Raw genomic sequence first — 18,736 nt, forward strand, 5'->3', positions numbered from 1 at the left:
AAGAAGGCAAAGCAAAGGCTCAGAGGACCCAGCTCTGACCCAGGCCACCTCAGCACATGCCCACTCCACATAAAGGAATAAACCCCCAGCCCTGAGGGGGTTGAAAAGGAGCTTTCAAGCCCAAAACACACCTCACCCTGGTGACCCTATGGGCTTCAGGGGGAGGCAAACCTGCTCCAGCCCAAATGCCCCCATCCCAGCAGCGCTGAGCTGGGAAGTCCTGGATGCCCCAAACGCTCTGTTTGCTGAGGATTCGGCCCTGTAGTCGCTCTCTAAATATCTATACACACACACACACATGGGAATTCTACGGGAACGGCTGAAAACTGCTGAACAAACAAGGCAGGAGAGCTGGAACCGGCTATTCCACCTGCTCCTCGTGCCCTCTCCCATCCGCCGTGGTTTCTGCTCCTGACACCACGATTAATGACTAATTACTCGGCCCATAATGAGCGCAGGTGTTTAACTTTCAGCTCACCTTCCCTGGCTTGCATTCGTCAGCTCTGGTGTCTGGATGCTCGGACACTCAGGCTTTGCCTTTTTATCTCTCAGGCTTGGCGCTGATATCTATCCAACTGTTGTCAGCACACGCCTTCCCCATCCGGTTTTTAACTATAACGGAGATATTTTTAACTCCCATGAATCTCCTTCAAGCCACCGGAGAATCTATAAACACTATAAACATGAATACTGTATAGTCTACTAAGAAAATATATATTTGTGTGTGTATTAAATATTCAGATTCATGCAACGAATATCCATGCAGCTGTACTGTATTACTGGTTAAATTTCACTGCAGTATAAATATATTATAGGCCACAGCATAGTTGCTCCAGTTTTATATATAGATATAAAAAAAGATGCTTTTTTTCCCAACTCATTTTCAATGTGTCAGTGGAGGGTGTCTTTGGTGATCCTGGAAATACCGATGATGGAAAGTGTCATCTAAATAAATAAATAAAATTCCAAGCTCTTGATTTATTTACTCGTCCCTCCCGATGCCTCGCATAGAAAAATTTAAGACTTAATAAATAATGTGCCGTCACACTAATTATCCCTCCCCTGGGCCTCACACTGGCACACTGCAGTGGCTGAAACTATTGCAGCATGCAGCATTTTCAGTTATGAAACACGAGCCGGGCGCCGCGTTTGCTGCTCGGCTTTTCTGGGGGCAGGAGCCCAAACCCTCCATGCCCCGGCCCCACACCTACAACCACCCTCCAGGAAGTTCTGCCTGACCTTTCCCAGCTGTTCCCCGAGCCTGGGAGCTGCCTGGCACCCAGGACAAGGACCAGGAGTTGTGGCACCCCAGGGTGGCCCCGACCTGCCCCTGGCATCTCCATCCCGCTGCTCCAAGTGCCCGTCCCTTCCGTATCTTTTGGCAACCCACGAGCCTGGGATGGGAGAAGGGCAACAAAATGGTTTGGGGTTGTTTTTTTGTTTTTGTTTTTGTTTTTTTTGCACGGACGCTTATTCGGTGCGGAAATCAAAGGTTAAAAGTCACTTACACAGCTATTGCTTCCCATGCAGAACCAAATATACACCGTAGAAAATACTGTGTTAACTACAATGCAGAGCAGCACTCAATATCTGCAATTGTTCCACTTCAGCTTTAAATACGGGACTAGATTTTTTAGCGACTAGACATCGGTTAGCATTTTGGTGATATTCACATAGTTTGTGTTAGCTAGGGTGCAATTGGCTGTCTTCAAGTTCTCCTCCCTAAAATCCTCATTGCTATTGTTTACACCTTCCTGAATCTCCATATAATCAGACTTACTAATAGTAGAGGCACTTCTGCTTTTCTTTAGGTCAGGGGAAGAGGGGATCTTTGGGCAGCTGGTTACTTGCAAATATTGAGCCTGCTCCTCTCCCTCGGTCTCCCGGTGGTAGAAGTAATTGAAGTTAGACACTATGACGGGCACTGGTAAGGCAATCGTTAATACGCCAGCGATGGCACACAAGGAACCCACTATTTTCCCCCCGATGGTGGTGGGGACCATGTCTCCGTAGCCAACAGTCGTCATGGAAACCACAGCCCACCAGAAGGCATCGGGGATGCTCGGGAACTGGGACTCGCTCTCGTCGGCCTCGGCGAAGTAAACGGCGCTGGAGAAGAGGATGACGCCGATGAAGAGGAAAAATATCAAGAGGCCCAGCTCCCTCATGCTGGCCTTGAGAGTCTGTCCCAGGATCTGCAGCCCCTTGGAGTGCCGGGAGAGCTTGAAGATCCTGAAGACCCGCACCAAGCGGATGACTCGGAGGATGGCCAAGGACATGGCTTGCTGGCCCTGCTGGCCATCCTCTGGCTTCTCGGCCAGCTCTGTCCCCAAGGTGATGAAATAGGGGATGATGGCTACGATGTCTATAATGTTCATGATGTTGGTAAAAAAACCAGCCTTGCTTGGGCAGGCGAAAAACCTCACCAAGAACTCGAAGGAGAACCAGATGATGCAAAGAGTCTCCACGATGAAGAAGGGGTCTGTGAAGGAAGTGGACTGCTGGTACCCCATGCTGCTGTTGGAGTAGGGGGGATGGCTCAGCCCGCTGCCGTGCATGTCTTCGTTCTCATCCCGAAAAATGGGCAACGTTTCCAGGCAAAAGCTGACGATGGAGATTAAAATCACCATGACGGACACAATAGCGATAATCCTGGCAGGGCCTGAACTCTCGGGGTACTCAAAGAGCAACCACACTTGTCTCTGGAACTCGTTCTCAGGCAGAGGCCTCTCCTCTTCCTTGATGTAGCCTTCATCCTCCCGAAACATCTCCATGGCCTCTTCCCCCAGCTCGTAGAAGCGGATCTCTTCGGAGAAGATGTCCAAGGGCACGTTCACCGGCCGCCGCAACCTGCCCCCGGACTGGTAATAATACAAAATGGCATCGAAGCTGGGCCTGTTCCGGTCAAAGAAATACTCGTTCCTCAGAGGGTCAAAATATCTCATCCTTTTTTTAGGATCCCCTAGCAAGGTCTCTGGGAACTGGGCGAGGGTTTTGAGCTGCGTCTCGAAGCGCAGCCCCGAGATGTTGATGACCACCCTCTCGCAGCACTCATGGTCGGCCTCGGGGTTGTACGTGTCCTGCGGGTGGCCGGGAAGAGCTGCAGCTTCGTCTGCAGGATCTCCGGTGGCCACTGTCATATTGGGCTTTAAAAGAAATCCTTATGCTAAACTCTTCCCAGCGCCCGGCGGTGGGGTCGGGTTCAGGGCAGGGTTACTATCCTGCAGAAGGACAGGTACGTAGGTTTGGAAGAGTCTCATGAAAAGGCGAAGGGATGAGATTTTAAATTAAAAAAAAAATAAAAAAAAAAAAGAGGAAAATAAAAAAAAAAAATGAAGAAGAAGAAGAAAGAAAATCGCCCCTGCTGAGAAAGAGAGAGATGGAATAAAGTTGGAGGGAGGAAGGAGAGCAGATCCCTTCTCTAGAGCATCTATCCCCTTCCTGGAGGGGTTAATTTGCCTTCCTTGGGACAGAGTTCAACAACTCCCATCTAAACCCGTGAGGTGGAACACAAAAAACACCTGAGGAACCATCACCTGTTCCAAACCAACGTGGGGAAAACTGGCATTGGTAAACCAGGGTTTATTTGTTGACTAAAAATAAAAAAAAATTCAAGTTTAAAAATAATAAATAAATAAAGAGGGGGAAAAGGGAAGAGGAAGGAAGAAAAATAACCCCATCCAGCCCTGAAGTGGCGAGAGGATTGGGCTCAGCTCATTTCCAGGCATGCAGCTAAGGGTTAATTAACATTTAACCTTGCTTATCTCAGGCAATCTACCCTCCGGGAAAGCTCCAGCTCCGCTTTTGAGTTTACCACCTTCCCAATCCTCCTTTCCCTGGTGACACGCTGCCCTCCCTGCCTGCAGCCAAACCCTGCGGCTGCCGGAATGTGGAGCCCAAGGACCACCGCAGTCCCCCTCCTCGACCTCTGATGTCCCGGCTCCTGTCATCCTCTGCAAACCACCATGGCACACAGAAAAACAAATCACATTACCTGGAGAAGCCAAATCTTAGTGTCTCTTATTATCTGACCCCCCCTTGAGGGGGGAAAAAAAAAAAAATCCTAGAGAGAAATACAGGTTTCCAAGATCCCCATAATTTCCTCTCTCTTCAAAGTTAAAAATAATGGTGAGTCATCGTAGAGAAAAAAAAAAAAAATTAAAAAATAAAAAAGGAGAAGGGACATAAGAGGGGGTTTAGATTCCCAGATGGTGGAAGTCAGGTCTTGTAATGGTTTGGACTGGAGAAGAGAGAGAAAGAGAGACAGAGAGACAGAGAGACAGAGTCTTCCCGGGAGCTGTTGCAGATCTGCACTTCAGGGCAGAGGAGCGTCTGTCTGATGCCTCCGGTACGCGGGTGAAAAGCTGCCAAGCTCAGCAAAAGCCGATGTCCCCAGTGTCCTCGGGAGGTGTGGCATCGCCTGGAAAAAACACCCAGAAGAAGAAGGTAACGAGCCTTGGGGGCTGGCGAGGAGCATCCGCAAAGCCTCGGCTCCTCTCTCCGGGCACCCGCTGCTTCTTCTTCTTCTTCTTTTTCTTCTTCTCCTTCTCCCCGGCCTCCAAACCTGCCCGCCCAACCAAACCCGCACTGCAACACCAGAGAGAGAGAGAGAGAGAGGCGGAAAAACAGCGAGCCCCGCGTTCCCTGCGCTGTGCTCAGCCCAGCGGGGCTGCCCTGCCCGCCGAGCCTGTGCCAGGGAGGGGAAAAATAAAAAAATAAAATAAAAAAAAAGCCGCAGCCCCCCCCCGGGCAGCAAAGCCTTCCCAGCTGGGCACAGCACCCACGGTCACTGCGGTGCTTTTTGCCGGTAATTCAGGATGTTCCGGCTTTACCCACCAGAGAGAACCCCCAAAGCATCACTGGAGTCCCGTTCACCATCCCCACATCCTCCCCAGAGTCAATCCCCACATCCCTCCCCAAGGCTGACCCACCCCCGTGGGAATTCCGCTGGCCCGGGTGGGATTTCTGCAGGGGATGTTGAGGCTGGTGGGGTGCTCAGCATCCCTGCCCTGCTCCCGGCGGGCGCTGCCCTGGCTCATCCTGCATTGCCTCGCAGCGGGGAGATACTCAGCCCGCAGAGGGCCAACCAACCTCTTGTATTTTCTCCCTTTTTTTTTTTTTTTTTTTTTTTTTTTTTTTTTTTTTCCCTCCCCAAACGAAATAAAAAAACCCCTCTAACCTCCCTTCTTCAGCTCCTACTCGACTTGTCTACTTTGAGCCAGGATTACAGAACCGGGCAGGGGAGGCAGGTGGAAAATAACCCCGCGGTCCCAATCTCCTCGGCAAAGATTTCAGCCATCTCCAGGCCATTTATGCCTGTTGGTTCCTCTCTCCATCCCCCGAGGTGCAGATCTTGCCGCAGATCCCTCTTTTCTTGGAAAATTCCCTTTTCCGTGCAACCCTCCTCTCCCTTCTCCTTATGCACTAGAAAAAATAGTACAACCCTGACGAGGCTTGCAGCATTCAACCGCTTTCTCTTAACCCTTTTCTGCCAGGCCCGGAGGAGAGGAGGTCGCATTTGTCCCAGTTTTTATCCTTTTCCTGCATTTTCTCCCCCACCATTCACTGCCCAGGAGTTTGGTTGGGTTTGACCTTCCCTGGCTCCTCTGAACCTCACACCAGAACAGCACAAACAACATCCTCCTGCAGCTGCAGGAAAGAACTGGCAGCCAAAAAACCCCCCATTCTCACCAAAAGATCAACCAACCTTCAGCGTTTTATTTATTTATTATTATTATTATTTTATATATATATAAAAACACGCCGTTTTCCTCCTGCCCGTAAACTCTCTCCTCCCCTTTTCTCCCTTTCCCCAAAACACCCCAGATTTTTTTAACAGCACAGAAATTTCCTTTTTTTGTTGATTTTTATTTTATTTAACATGTTGATTTTTATTTGGCATGGGCTCTGAGCGACTCCAAACCCAAACACTGATGCTACAGCATCATCTCATTGACATCACCCATCCCAACACTCAATTTCTCCTACTTTCTCCCCATCGCTGCTTTTTTCCTGGCAAACAACCTCCCCAAGCATTTTTTACAGGGTTAATTCATGCAAATTTGAGGATTGAAGGAAGGGGAGGGAGGGAGGGATGGAGGAGGCGAAGATTTTCCCAAAACCCCTCAGTTTGTTCTCTCTGGGCTCTGCAGGCGGCAGTCACACGGTTTGGGGTCTTGTTTGAGATTAAACCACCACTCCCCTGGCTTTGCACCGCTGTTTTTAAGCAGAGGAAAGAGAGGGAAGGATGCAGGGATGGAGTGGTTTGGAGGGAGAGAAAAAGGCACCAACTTACACCGGGCTCTGCAGTCAGGCATGCGGGGAATGCACAAACAGCTGCTGCCGGCACCTCTCACCTACAGCCCCCCAAACTCGTAGCCTGGAGTCAACCTCAGAAGGCAGCTCAGCTTCTCCATGAATATTCATAAGATTAATATGAGTCTCTTCTTCTCCATCCCTGCGCATCCCTCCCTCCCGAGCAGGAGACCTAGATTTCAACCACTGGGAAATAATCATCATATCCCTGGATACACGGGGATGCTTTGCCAGGCTGCTCCCATCCATCCCGGGCTCTGGGGGATGGAGAACCTCCCTGCAGCCCTGGGGAAGGAGATGGGGTAGGGTTGGACCTGCAGGGTTTGGGGTGAGGGTGTGAAAAGCAATAATTTTATGTCATTTTGCATTTACTGAGGTCCCTTCATGAGGAGGCTTCTCCCATCCCAGATAATGGCCATCCCAGTGGATGGCCAAGCTCTTACCAGCATATAAAACCTATGGATCAACCTCATGAGGTTTGGACCACTCTGCCATCCCCCTCATGGCCCCACAAGGAAGCAACAAGTCCCACAAAACTCCTGGAACCCAAAACACAAGTGGGGAATATTTGTGTTCCCATACACAGCAGTCAGGTGTGCCTGGAGAGTGACCAGTGAGATCCCTCCAGGGACACCCTGAGGTGGGATGGAGAACACCTGGAACATCCTGAAAACCTGAGAAAATCGGTGCTCAGTCATCCAGGGGGATGTGGGGACATGGGAGGGATCAATCACAATGTTTTAGCTCCCTGAGGTGCCTGGAGCAGGGGGATGTGATTTCCTGCTGCTCCTCCCAACATTCCTCTTCACCTTGACACAAAAATTGCATTTTCCCAAGCCCCAGTCAGATCTCAATATTGAAAATTAACCTCCAACCCTATAGGAAAACTGGGAATCCATCAGGACCAGCCCTTGCACTTTGGATTTCCTTCCCACACTCATCCAGCTGGGCAGGAGGCTACTCTGGCCGAGGGGTTTTTAATCTGCACCATTTTTTAATCTGCACCATTTTAACCTTTCCTGGAAGTGGATCTGCCATGGCAGGGTGGGCTGGATGCAGAAAACCATCTCCCCGAGGTGGGCTGAATGCAGAAAATCATCTCTCCTTATGCAATACATAGAAACTGAGGCTGGGCATGGAACAACCCAAGTGGAGCTGAATTTCCAGCGCGCTCCTCCTGCTGCTGCCTTGTGCAAAACCAGAGTTGAGGGAGGGGGGGATTTCTCATCCAAACAGCTCCATGCAAAGAGCCAAACTCCTGTCTCCAGCAAATCAGGGGGAATTTCTCTTGAATTGAGTGATGCTCTCGCTCTCTCTCCTGATTTACTACCCTAATTGTGAGCTATTATTATCTGTCTGTGTGTCTGCACTCGCCTCCCTCAGCCGCGCTGACAGCTCCAGACGCGTCCCAGCCTCGCGGAGAACCAGACGAGCTCAGCTCTGCACCCACTTGGCTGTTTCACGAGGATTTAACGAGATGACGCCTTTCGCTCGCTGTTATTATTAAATAATAATTTCCTCCTGAATTATTTCTCTCGCCTCAATGGGTTTTTTTTTTTTGCAGACGCCCAAACTGGAATTCTTGCCCCCGTTTTTCTCTGTGTGTGTGTGGTGCTGGGAAAAAGCATTTGCTGGGAGGGTGTTCCAGGAACCAGGCAAATCTGTGGCCAGGGTGATCTCTCCTTGTCTCCTTTATTCCCAGGGATGCCCCTGACTCTCTGTGAGTTTGTAGACAGCCACAAAAATAGCAAAAAAAAAGTGCTTTTCTCCCTATTTTTTCTCCCTGTATCCTGCTGGAAGTGGGTTTGGGAGATGCTCCAAGGTGTGGTGCTGTGGGGGAGGGATGAAACCACAGGGCAGGGTCATCCCCAGGCCTGGCCTCATCCACAACAGCTGAATTTAAGTCCCAGGGGGAACTCAGGTCCTGAATTCAAGTCTTGGGGCTAATTCAGGTCCTGAATTCAAGTCCCAAAGTGAATTCAGCTCCTGAATTCAAGTCTCAGGGTGATTTCAGGTCCTGAATTCAAGTCTCAGGGCCAATTCAGGTCTTGAATTCAAGTCCCAGGGTGAATTCAGGTTATGAATTCAGGTCCCAGCCCCAATGCTTAGGGCACCCAGGGTGGGCACCTGCATAAGCCAAGCCAGGGAAGGGGTGGGACAAGCTCTGCAAAGGGGACAGAGCCTGTGGCAGCACCTCCACACCTCCTGCACAGCCTCAGACAGTGACAACTCTCTCTGGTGTCCCTCCTGGGGACCCCATCCCACCTCCTGCAAAGCCAGAGGGACTTTGGGGGCTGCAGCAAACGCCAGGAAAGGGGATCCAAGCTGGACCAAGCACTGCCCAGCCCAGAGGGGTTGGACAGGGCAGAGCACTGAGTCCCATCTCCATCTGAGCCACGTTTTTCCAGCCAAAGGTGTTGACATAACTGGGCCTTTTGTGTCGTTTCAGGAGCTGTGAAAGCTGTAAGTGAGTTCCCAGGACTGTGATTCACCCTGCAGGGAAATCATCCTGCTGCTGACGTCAGGGCGTGGAGCTCCTGGACCCCTGGCACCTCCTCAGCCCCCTGGGTGGGTGGTGGTGGCAAGGAGGGGATGCCAGGAGAGGTCTAAAAATGAACCAGGAACACGGTGACACGGAGCCACAGAGCCAGCTCTGCTCTGCCACGGCAGGTGCTGCTGGTGGAGCCCAAAATATCGTGGTGAGGTGGGTCAGAGCAGCCTCGCTGAGCCTGGGAGGTGGGGGAAGGATCAGGGCTTTGCCTGGAGTGATGTGGGAAAGGAGGAGCACAGCAAAAAGAGATGCTGGGCAGTGCCTGGGAGAACCCCCTGGACCCTCAGGAGGATCTTCTGGATCCTGGTGGAATCTCCTTCTATCTGAAGAGATCTCTTGGTCCTTGGATGATCCTCCTGGGTCCTCTGTGCTTCTCCTGGTCCCTGGAAAGGCACAAGCAAAAATCACCTTTTGGCAAAGTTAACACCAAACACATCCCTCTGGAATTCTCCAAGGCGTTGGTTTTTTTTTTTGTTTGTTTGTTTGTTTTTTTTTTTTTTCCTGTAATAAAATATCCAATTATTTTCAAAGCAGCTCCTTTGGGCCTCCAGTCTGAATTCTCCTTTGGTCAGGAGGGCTGAGTTGCCATTTTGCCCCCAGAGATGCTCCACCAGGTCTGGAGAGGAGCTGGGCTCTGTTTGTTTACACAGAACTCTTGTAGCTCAACCAAAACAAACAAAGAACTTCAGTTCTGGGGGTAAATATTTACTGTAAATTTTACAGTCCTGATTGTAAATATTTCCTGCCAGGCTGTCCCTGGTGGGCCTGGAGTGTGTCTCCCACCTGGGCTGCTCCTGCCACTCCAGCTAAAAGGCTCCCAAAGCCACTTGGCTTCACAAATTCAGGAAGGGAAAAGGAACCAGAAGGCTCCTTGCAGCCAGGGGTGAGGATTTCCAGCTCTGGAAGGGGCCAGGGCTCACAGGCCTCTCACCAGACAGATCCCCCACCATCCCTGGGGCTGGGGCTTTGTTGCAGGTGTCACCTCAACTGGTCTGGGCCACCACCTCTTCACCAAGGGGACCCAGCCATGTCCCCCCCAGTCCTCCTGCTCCAAAGGGACCAAGAGCACAGCACCTTCAGGGTCCCAAATGTGCCCAAATCCTCACCCACGATGCCAATTAAACACCTGCTCTGCCAAGCCAGGGCTGTGGCAACCCAAGATAAAGGAGAAGTGATGAACATCTCAAATTCTTCTTCCCCAGCCCATCTCCTGATGGAACATCCCTCTTCCTCCAGTTCTGGGAGCTTTTCTCTCACTCCAGGGGTCGGTGCTCTCTAAGAAACAGGAAAAATGGGGCCAAAAGTTGAAATCTGGTTGTTGAGATTAGGGAGGAGAAAGAAGACTAAAGGGAAATAAATGGGAGAAACCTGCAGGGGAGATGACAGGGCTGGAAATGGCCCAAACCTCAGCTGGAGGTGATCATTGTCTGCAGACAGATTTCCTTGGCCTGGGGGGAGCTGTAGGTGACCTCGGGGTCCCCTCTGCACTGCCCTGGTGGGACACAACCCCCTCCAGCCTTCAGCCCTGTGCAGGTGATGGCCAGGGTGGGTGGAAACCTCTCCCTCACAGCACAGATGGGATAAACAGCCCTGCAGATGCTGTTTTTAGAGCCTTGTGTGTCTCAGCCCGTGTCTGGTGGTGCTGGGAGGGGGCCAAGAGCTGCTGCAGGTCAGATCTGAGCCAGGGAGTGGGGTGAGATGTTCCCATCACCCCAAACTCCCCTCCCTCCCCAGGGAGCTGCAGGGCTGCAAACGAGCCGGGAGGAAAAGTGGTTTGAGAGGATGATTTGTGTTCCTCCCACGCAGAGCTGCTGCAGGGAGGAGAAACCCAGGGCTGAGGCTGGGAGTGCCTTCCCCATGGCCTGGGCAGGCTGGCACCGTGGGCAGGGAGACATTGTGGTCTCGGTGGCATCATGGGCAGGGTGGCACTGTGGGCTTGGTGGCATTATGGGCTTGGTGGCATTGAGGGCTTGGTGGCATTGTGGGCTTGGTGGCATCATGGGCAGGGTGGCACTGTTGTCTTGGTGGCACTTTGGTCTTGGTGGCACCGTGGGCAGGGTGGCACTGTAGGCTTGGTGGCACTGTGGGTAGGGTGGCACTGTGGAATTGGTGGCACCGTGGGCTTGGTGACATTATGGGCTTGGTGGCACTGTCGGTAGAGTGGCACCGTAGGCTTGGTGGCATTGTGGGCTTAGTGGCACTGCAAGTAGGGTGACACTGTAGACTTGGTGGCACTGTGGGCTTGGTGGCAATGTGGGCTTGGTGACATTATGGGCTTGGTGGCACCGTGGGCTTGGTGGCACTGAGGGCTTGGTGGCACTGTGGGCAGGGTGACATTGGGGGCTTGGTGGCATTATGGGCTTGGTAGCATTATGGGCTCGATGGCACTGTGGGCTTGGTGACACCATGAGCAGGGTGGCACTGCAGGTAGGGTGACATTGTAGACTTGGTGGCACTGAGGGCTTGGTGGCATTATGGGCTTGGTGGCACTATGGGCAGGGTGGCACCAAGGCAGTGTCACACACAAGATGACCCTGAGAGGAAGGAGCACAGAACTGGCCAAAATCCTGGGCTCTCACAGGACCTACCTGCCCCATGGCTGTGCCAAATCATCAATCCCAGAATGGTTTGGGTTGGGAGGGAAATTAAAGACCATCCAGTGCCACATCTGCCATGGCAGGGACACCTCCCACTGCCCCAGGTGCTCCAAGCCCCATCCAACCTGGCCTTGGACACTTCCAGGGATGGAGCAGCCACAGCTGCTCTGGGCACCCTGTGCCAGGGCCTTCCCCCCTCACAGGGAGGAATTTCTTCCTTGGATCAAACCTAAATCGACTCCTTTTAGTTAAAATCTTGTGTTATGCCAAACCTGGCCTGTGCCAGACCCTGAGCTGTGCCAAACCCTGAGCTGTGCCAAACTGAGCCACACAAGCCAAATTGTGGATGGTGCCAGTTTGGGGGCTGTGCCAAACTCCAGGCCAGGCCAGCCCACTCTGCCTGGCCCTCAATCCATCCAGAAGCCCCCAGATGTCCCCACACTCTGGCCAAACCCCCCCATATCTCTCCTGCCCAGTTCCCTTCCCTGCAGCCTCCCCTGGAAATGGCCATGCCATGATGGAAAAGTCCTGGAAGAAAAAAAAAAAAAAAAAACAAACCAAGATATTATGTACATTTCCAAAGAATTTGGAGGACACTCATTATTTACTGTCCCTGCTGGGAGCAGCTGGAGGTGCCCCATCGTGGGTGACATCGACCTGTCATTGTCCCCAGCAGCTCTGGGTCACTGCTCTTCTCTCCGGTGACCTGGGCAGGTGACAGATCCAGGGCTGCAGGTGGCACAGGGAGTGACAAAGTGACACTGCCAAGGCTGTGTGGGCAGGCAGTGCCAGAGCCCCACCAGGACCCAGAGCCCAGAATCCGTGGGGAATGCCCTGAGATCCGTGGGGATGCCACTGACATCCTCCTCCCCGTCATCCCTCTGCTGTATTTACTATTTCTCCATCTCCCACCCCCTCTTTTGGGAAGAGACAGACTTCCCCGTTTCCATGGAAACACTCCCCCTCTCCCCTCATTTCTTCAAAGAGGTTTTCATCCCTTTCTTTCAAAAATAGCTATTTTTAGCCACGGCTTCCCCTTCTCCCCCTCCCCACACTCTGCTTCCAGCTCAGGTTTTCCCAGGCAAGCAGCACCCACCAGGCTCCCCTGAGCACCCTTGGGAGCTGTGGAATCCCCCCCAGGGCTGGTGACCTGGGCAGGAGCAGCTCAGACCCTCCAGATCCTGCGGGTTCCCTTTGATTTGTGGGGCTGTGGAATATTGGGATATTAAAAAGTGTTTGAGGGAAGGTCCTGGGAGCACCCAAAATCCCTTCACTCTGTGGAATGACCATCCCTGCAGGACCCTCTGTGATTCCACAGCCCTGGGAAGCCACGGGAATATTTCCTTTCCTGCCCTCAGGACAAACCAAGAGGTGACTATAACACCTGAGAGAGCAGGGAATAAAATCTCTTCCACCCTTCCCAAATATCCACAGGGCAGAAAAACCATCCAAATCCAACATCTGAGAAAGCAGAGAATAAAATCTATTCCACCCTTCCCAAATATCCACAGGGTAAAAAACACCACCCAAATCCTCAGGATCAGGGTCCTGTGTTGGACCAGGGAGGTGAACTGAGGGGCTGGAAATGCAGCACTGGGAGAACAAAATCAAGAATCCATCAATAAACTGAATAACAACAAAAGGCCTGGACAAGGTGCTGTTGAGCAAAGGAGAATTCCACAGGGAGAATTACAACCTTAACATTCCCATAGATAAATATCAGAGCAGAGGGATGGACAAACACCCCTTGCAGAAGGATGCCAGGAATAATAAGGAAGATCCTTTGGACACCACCATCCACCCAAAAGGTAGAAGTGAAATATCCAAGACAAGTGAGGAGCAGGGAAATCCCTGACTCCAAGCTGGACCATCCTGGACGAGTCACAGTTGGAAGATCCCGATGCTCTGGCTCGGAAAGAGGGGCAGGACACAGCTCATTAAAATCCTGCACGGTGCTGAGGCTCTGAGCAGGGAATGATGAATTGATTATTTCTCCATAAAGCAAGGAGCAAAGGGAAATTCCCAAGCAGGAAATTCCGAGGCAGCAAAGGAAGGATTTACAGCACTGTCTGTATTTTTTTTTTTTTTTACAGCTCTGTCTCTGTGCAGGGATTGCTGCTGGAGCTGCCACCAGCCCTCTCAGGGGATGCCCATATTGTGGCAGAGAAAAGGAGGAGCTAAAAGGCAGCAGAGACCACCCTGTGCACAGCCAGGCTCCTCCAGAGCCTCATTTAACCTGAATTTCTCTGTGATGAACCCCAGCAGGACTCACTCTGAGCACCCAACACTGTGGAACTGCCTCAAGGCCATTTACCCCGAGGTAAAATATATCTAATTTATATTTTATAACCTCTGGTCATGCAGCAGGAAACGCCCACCCTGGAATCACACTGTGCCCTCAGCAGCTTCTCTTCCCCCTCATCTTTTCCCTCTAAAATCTGGCAGAAACAGCCTGGGGAGCTGCAGGCAGTGACCAGGCACTGCCCCTTTGCAGTGCAGAGTCTCCTGCACACCCTGAACACCCCAGGAAGGGGCTGGAAATCCTGCAAAGCTCCCAGGGGATGGGGAGGGCCTCAAGCCAAGGATCCTCCTTGGTGTGGGATCACCACTGTGGTGTGGAAGGTGTTTCTCCCTAACTGGGCCTGGTTTTGGCTGGTGCCATTCGTGCCCCATCTGCCCCTCAGAGTTTGCCACATCCTGTTTCTCCAGGATGTTCGAGGTAACCACACGGCAACTGAAATCTGCAGCTGGAAACAACCACAACCCCTTGGGGGAGCTGATACAGAGATCGAGGTCAGATCAGAGAATGAAGCAGCAGGAGCTGCTAAAACCCACCTCAGAGAGCCCCAAAATCTGCCCTGCCACCCCCAGCAGCCAGGAGTGACTGTGGTACCATCCAGCACAGCCACTCTGAGAGGATTTGGGGGTTTTTGAGCTGGAGCTGAGTTTGTTCACCATGGAGCATCTTCCTCCTGCAGAGCTCGAGAGCAGAGACCACATAGAGCAGTTCCAGCACTCACTGCTGCTTTTCTATCACAATTTTGCCCCTATCACAATTCTTGAGGCCAAAAAGGATCAAGATGTTTGGTAAAGTTTGGGAATTTGATGTTCTCCAGGGCTGCTGAACTCCCCTGGTGTGATCCTGTCCAGGGTGGCTGCTGCTCTGCCTCTTGCAGGATTTCCTCCTTGGATTTCAGTGCCAGAATTGGGATTTGCAAAAATAACCAAGTCACTTGGGATAAGAGTCAGTGACCCCTTGCAGCAGCCTGGGACCTCTGGCCCTGGGACACAGAACAGCATCTCAAGTCATTTTATCATGGAATCATCAAGCCTTGGAATCTTGGAATGGTTTGGGTGGGGAAAGACCTTAAAGTTCATGATGTTTCAGCTTCTGCCATGGGTGAAACCACCTTCCACTCACCCAGATTTCTCCAGCCTGGCCTTGGCTCCTCCCAGGGATGGAGCAGTCACAGCTTCTCTGGGCAACACAGGAGAAACAACTTCAGTGTTTTAAAGTCAACCAAAATTTTGACACTTTCACTTTTGGGTGGAGCTCACAGACGTGTCTGAAGCCAAGAATAAGGTTTTCAAATGAGCTCCTTTCTGAGCTCCTTCTGCAGGATTTCCAGCAGTGTGGGTCAAACTCCTCCTCCTGCCCAAGCACCACTTGTGACATCTCTTCTTGTGACACATCATCAAAATTTTAAGGGTTTGCCTGGAGCTCCCTCAGCCCAGCTGGTTGGGGTGGGATGCTGGAAATGTGCACATTTTGCCCCAGGCTTTTATTTCCCCAGCAGGGTAAATTTGACTCCTGTGAATGGCATTAAATTTCAGATTATTTAACCCTGAAAAATGAGTTCATATTAGAGGATATTCCTCAATCCTCATCCTCATCCCACCCTTTTCCATCCCACCTCAGCACCAAACACCACACGCTGCAGTTCAGCCATTTTATTGAACTTTGCATATGAAAGAACAGTTTCAAGTTCTAATGAGAAAAAAAAAAAAAAAAGAATTAAAAAAATAAATTCGACATCAGGTTAAAAAAATCACGCAACTGAAAAAAAAAATTAAATCACTTTTTTTTTTTTTGTTTTTTAACCAGGAACTGAACACAAGGCCCACACCATGGTGGAGTCAACCAGGATGAGGAGATGCAGCAGCTGGTATAAAAAAAAAACCCACAAATTTTAAACAGTTGCAACACAGCTCACTGGCAAAACCAGAATTTTAAATGAACTCAGAGTAACAAGACTGAATTTAACATCTCCAGCCCCAAATTGCATCGCTCCTGTGGCACCATCACTCAGGATTTAGGGGCGAGTTCAGATTTCCAGTTGGACACACAGGATTTCCCAACATTTCACTGTTCACAGCCCCAGTGCACGTCCCAGGGAGACATTTCTGCATTATTCGAATGAAGGAATTTGAGTGAAGGAAAGGAAAGAAAAGTCAAAACTGTATCCAGCTGTCTCTGTCTTGGGAAGATTCCATGAAAATCAGTTGCATAGTAAAGGATGGGAAATCAGGAAACATGAGCTGTGCTGGAGGATGATTCAAAGCCTCCCTTTTGCCACGTTTTGGTGATAAATTCAGAGCCTGTTCTCCTCCCAAGGTGACAAATTCAGCCATGGAGCCCCTGACCTCCAGCAGGGAAAGTGATTTTCCTGCAAGACCCCGAGCACTTTTGGGATAACCAAGTCTAATTTCAGTGCCCCGGTGGCAGCCAGCACAGTTTCACATTAAAATTCCAATATTTCAGGCATTTTCACTTAATACCTTTTGATTCACCATTCCAGCTCTATCCACGACTTGTGTGTTGCCAGGCAAAAATTGTCCTGCTCTAAAATAATCCTCTGGAATGGGAATTTAAAACCCAGCAGCAGGGCCTGGCTTTGCAATGTTCTGGATGTCAGAACCATCTCAGGTTATTTCCTTTACAGGTGCACTGATGACATCATTGTGGACCAAGCAGGAAAAAAATGAGAAAAAGAAATATAATTTACCCGTATCAGAGGCTGGGGATTAGAATGTGTAATTTAATTCACTCAGAGCTGCTGCTTTCTTTAATTTCAGATTGAAAGACAGATTTCCAGCAGGAGAGTGGGGAGCACTCGGGAAAGAAAAACTCTGTCTCAGAAATTCCTTAATTTTAAAAGGATTCAGGAGCAATAACAGCGTTTGAACAGCTGGCTCAGAAAACACCCAAGTGAGTGAGGTAATGATGCCTCCAGCATGCCCGAGGCTGGTTTCTGAGATGTCAGTCCTGCAGGGCTTTGCCTGTGGAAAGAGGCTGGGATGGGACTGCAGGAATGACAGAATCACTAATTAATTGAATCCCAGAGTGGTTTGGGTTGGAAGGAACAGCTCATCCCGTTTCCATGGGCACAGACACCTTCCACCATCCCAGGCTGCTCCAAGCCCCATCCAGCCTGGCCTTGGACACTTCCAGGGATGGGGCAGCCACAGCTGCTCTGGGCATTCCATTCCATTCCATTCCATTCCATTCCATTCCATTCCATTCCATTCCATTCCATCCCATTCCATTCCTCACCAAATCCTGACTTTTCCCCCAAATCCATCAGGGCAGAGCAGCTTCCCATATTCCCTCCCTGCTTTTGACAGCCCATTCCAGCCCTGTCCCTGTGCCGTGTCCCCTGAACCTGAAACACTTCTGGAGATCTTTTTTTTTTGCTTTTCTAATTTCACTGCCTTCTTAAAAAAAAAAAAAAAACAGCTTAAAAACACGTCATTAAAAGAAGCAGCTTTACATGACCCCAGATCTGCTTTTCCTGCCTCTCAGCCAACAGCAGAGCTCTCTCTCATCACTTTAATTGCACCCTGAAATTAAAAGGGGAAGGGTTGGGAGCTCAGCTCTGGGCTGGGCAGGGAGCAGAGATGTCAGACGTGTTCAGAGTCTCAAGAGTTCCATCTGAGCACGACAGCTCCGAGCTGCTCTTGTGTAGCTTTGAAGGGCTATGAATAAAGATGAGCAGCCTGCCTTGGGATGATTATGGGAATCAAAGCACGCTATTTTTTGGATCTTCTCTTGATGTCAGCCATCATTAAATCACTCCCTTTTTTTTTTTTTCTTTTTTTTTTCTTTTTTTTTTCTTTTTTTTTTCTTTTTTTTTTTTTTTTTTGGGAATTTTTTTGGGAGTTTTTTGGGTTTTTTTGGAGTTTTTTTGTTTTGTTTTGTTGTTTTTGTTTGTTTGTTTTTTTAAACAACTGGATACATTTTTAATTTGTCTTCCCTCGCTGTGGCTGTCCCAGCACGATGTTTATCTCCAATATACACCAGGGTGGTGGCAACACAGATTATAACGCACTGGACTGACAGTTAAACACCATCAAACCCTCAGTTATTGTGGAGAAAAGCACATTAACACCCAGCTGGTTCAAGAACGAGAGCACAGAGCCCAGAGTTACAACACCAAGGCATTTTTGGGTGAGATTTTCATCAGTGTGAGATGGTTTGGGGGAGGTGGGTGGGACCAGCTGGGTGAAGGAATAAAGTTTTTCCCCATCACTTTAATCATCAAAACACAGTTTTGAGCCCTAAAGGAAGAGATGCTGTAACAAGTGGCTGCTGAAAACAGACGAGGTATAACAGACACACACACACACATCATAAAAAAGCTCTCTGTAACACCGGTGAAAAATAAAAATAACTTTTAGTGCTGATACATTCTATCCCCCATTTTAAAGGGCTACTAGATCATGTTCCAAAAGAAACTAAATATAAACACCTTTGGGACCAGGGCTTCCCAAGATCCGGGGCTGTGCTGCCATCCAGAAAATCAATTCTCCTCCTGTTAATGTGCCCTGAGCTGCCTGGGCAGCCTGGACCCCCCTCCTTGGGCTGTTTGCAGCCCAAACCCATCAGCAGGCTGGAAAAGTGGCTTTGGGGTCAAGTCTCTCACCATTTCAGAGCTTTGTTCAGTCTCCTTTTGCAGGCTCAAGAGCGCACTGAGAACCCGTCACGCTGCAGGGGGAGGCTGCAAACAAATGTGTTTTGTAGCTCCTCAGGGGTTTGGGAGGTGAGATGTCCCCAAAAAAAGGCCCAGCTCCATCTCCCCCAGCCTGCAGGCAGCTCCTGGGATGAGAACTCAGGAGTTCCCTGCAATGGAAGTGGCTCAGCCTCACCCCAAACACTTTTCTAGGTCTTTTTAAAGGGCTCATTTAAGATCTTGGAGATTTTTTTGAGCAATAATTGATTTCAGTGCTGGGGTGAGGCAGGCAGGGGACACAAGGACAAATCTCCTTGCAGGGA

General features: G+C 50.3%; 1 protein-coding gene across 1 annotated transcript; it reads right to left on the reverse strand.

The window, feature by feature from the left end:
* Positions 1-1,323: 1,323 nt before the first annotated feature.
* KCNA2 (potassium voltage-gated channel subfamily A member 2) lies at positions 1,324-4,259 on the reverse strand. Its single transcript, XM_083878664.1, has one exon. The coding sequence runs from the start codon at positions 3,138-3,140 to the stop codon at positions 1,641-1,643; it is 1,500 nt and encodes a 499-aa protein (XP_083734790.1). The 5' UTR covers positions 3,141-4,259; the 3' UTR covers positions 1,324-1,640.
* Positions 4,260-18,736: the final 14,477 nt, after the last annotated feature.

This window comes from Zosterops lateralis (genome assembly GCF_965231275.1).
Source record: "Zosterops lateralis genome assembly, chromosome: 26".
Taxonomy (NCBI): domain Eukaryota; kingdom Metazoa; phylum Chordata; class Aves; order Passeriformes; family Zosteropidae; genus Zosterops; species Zosterops lateralis.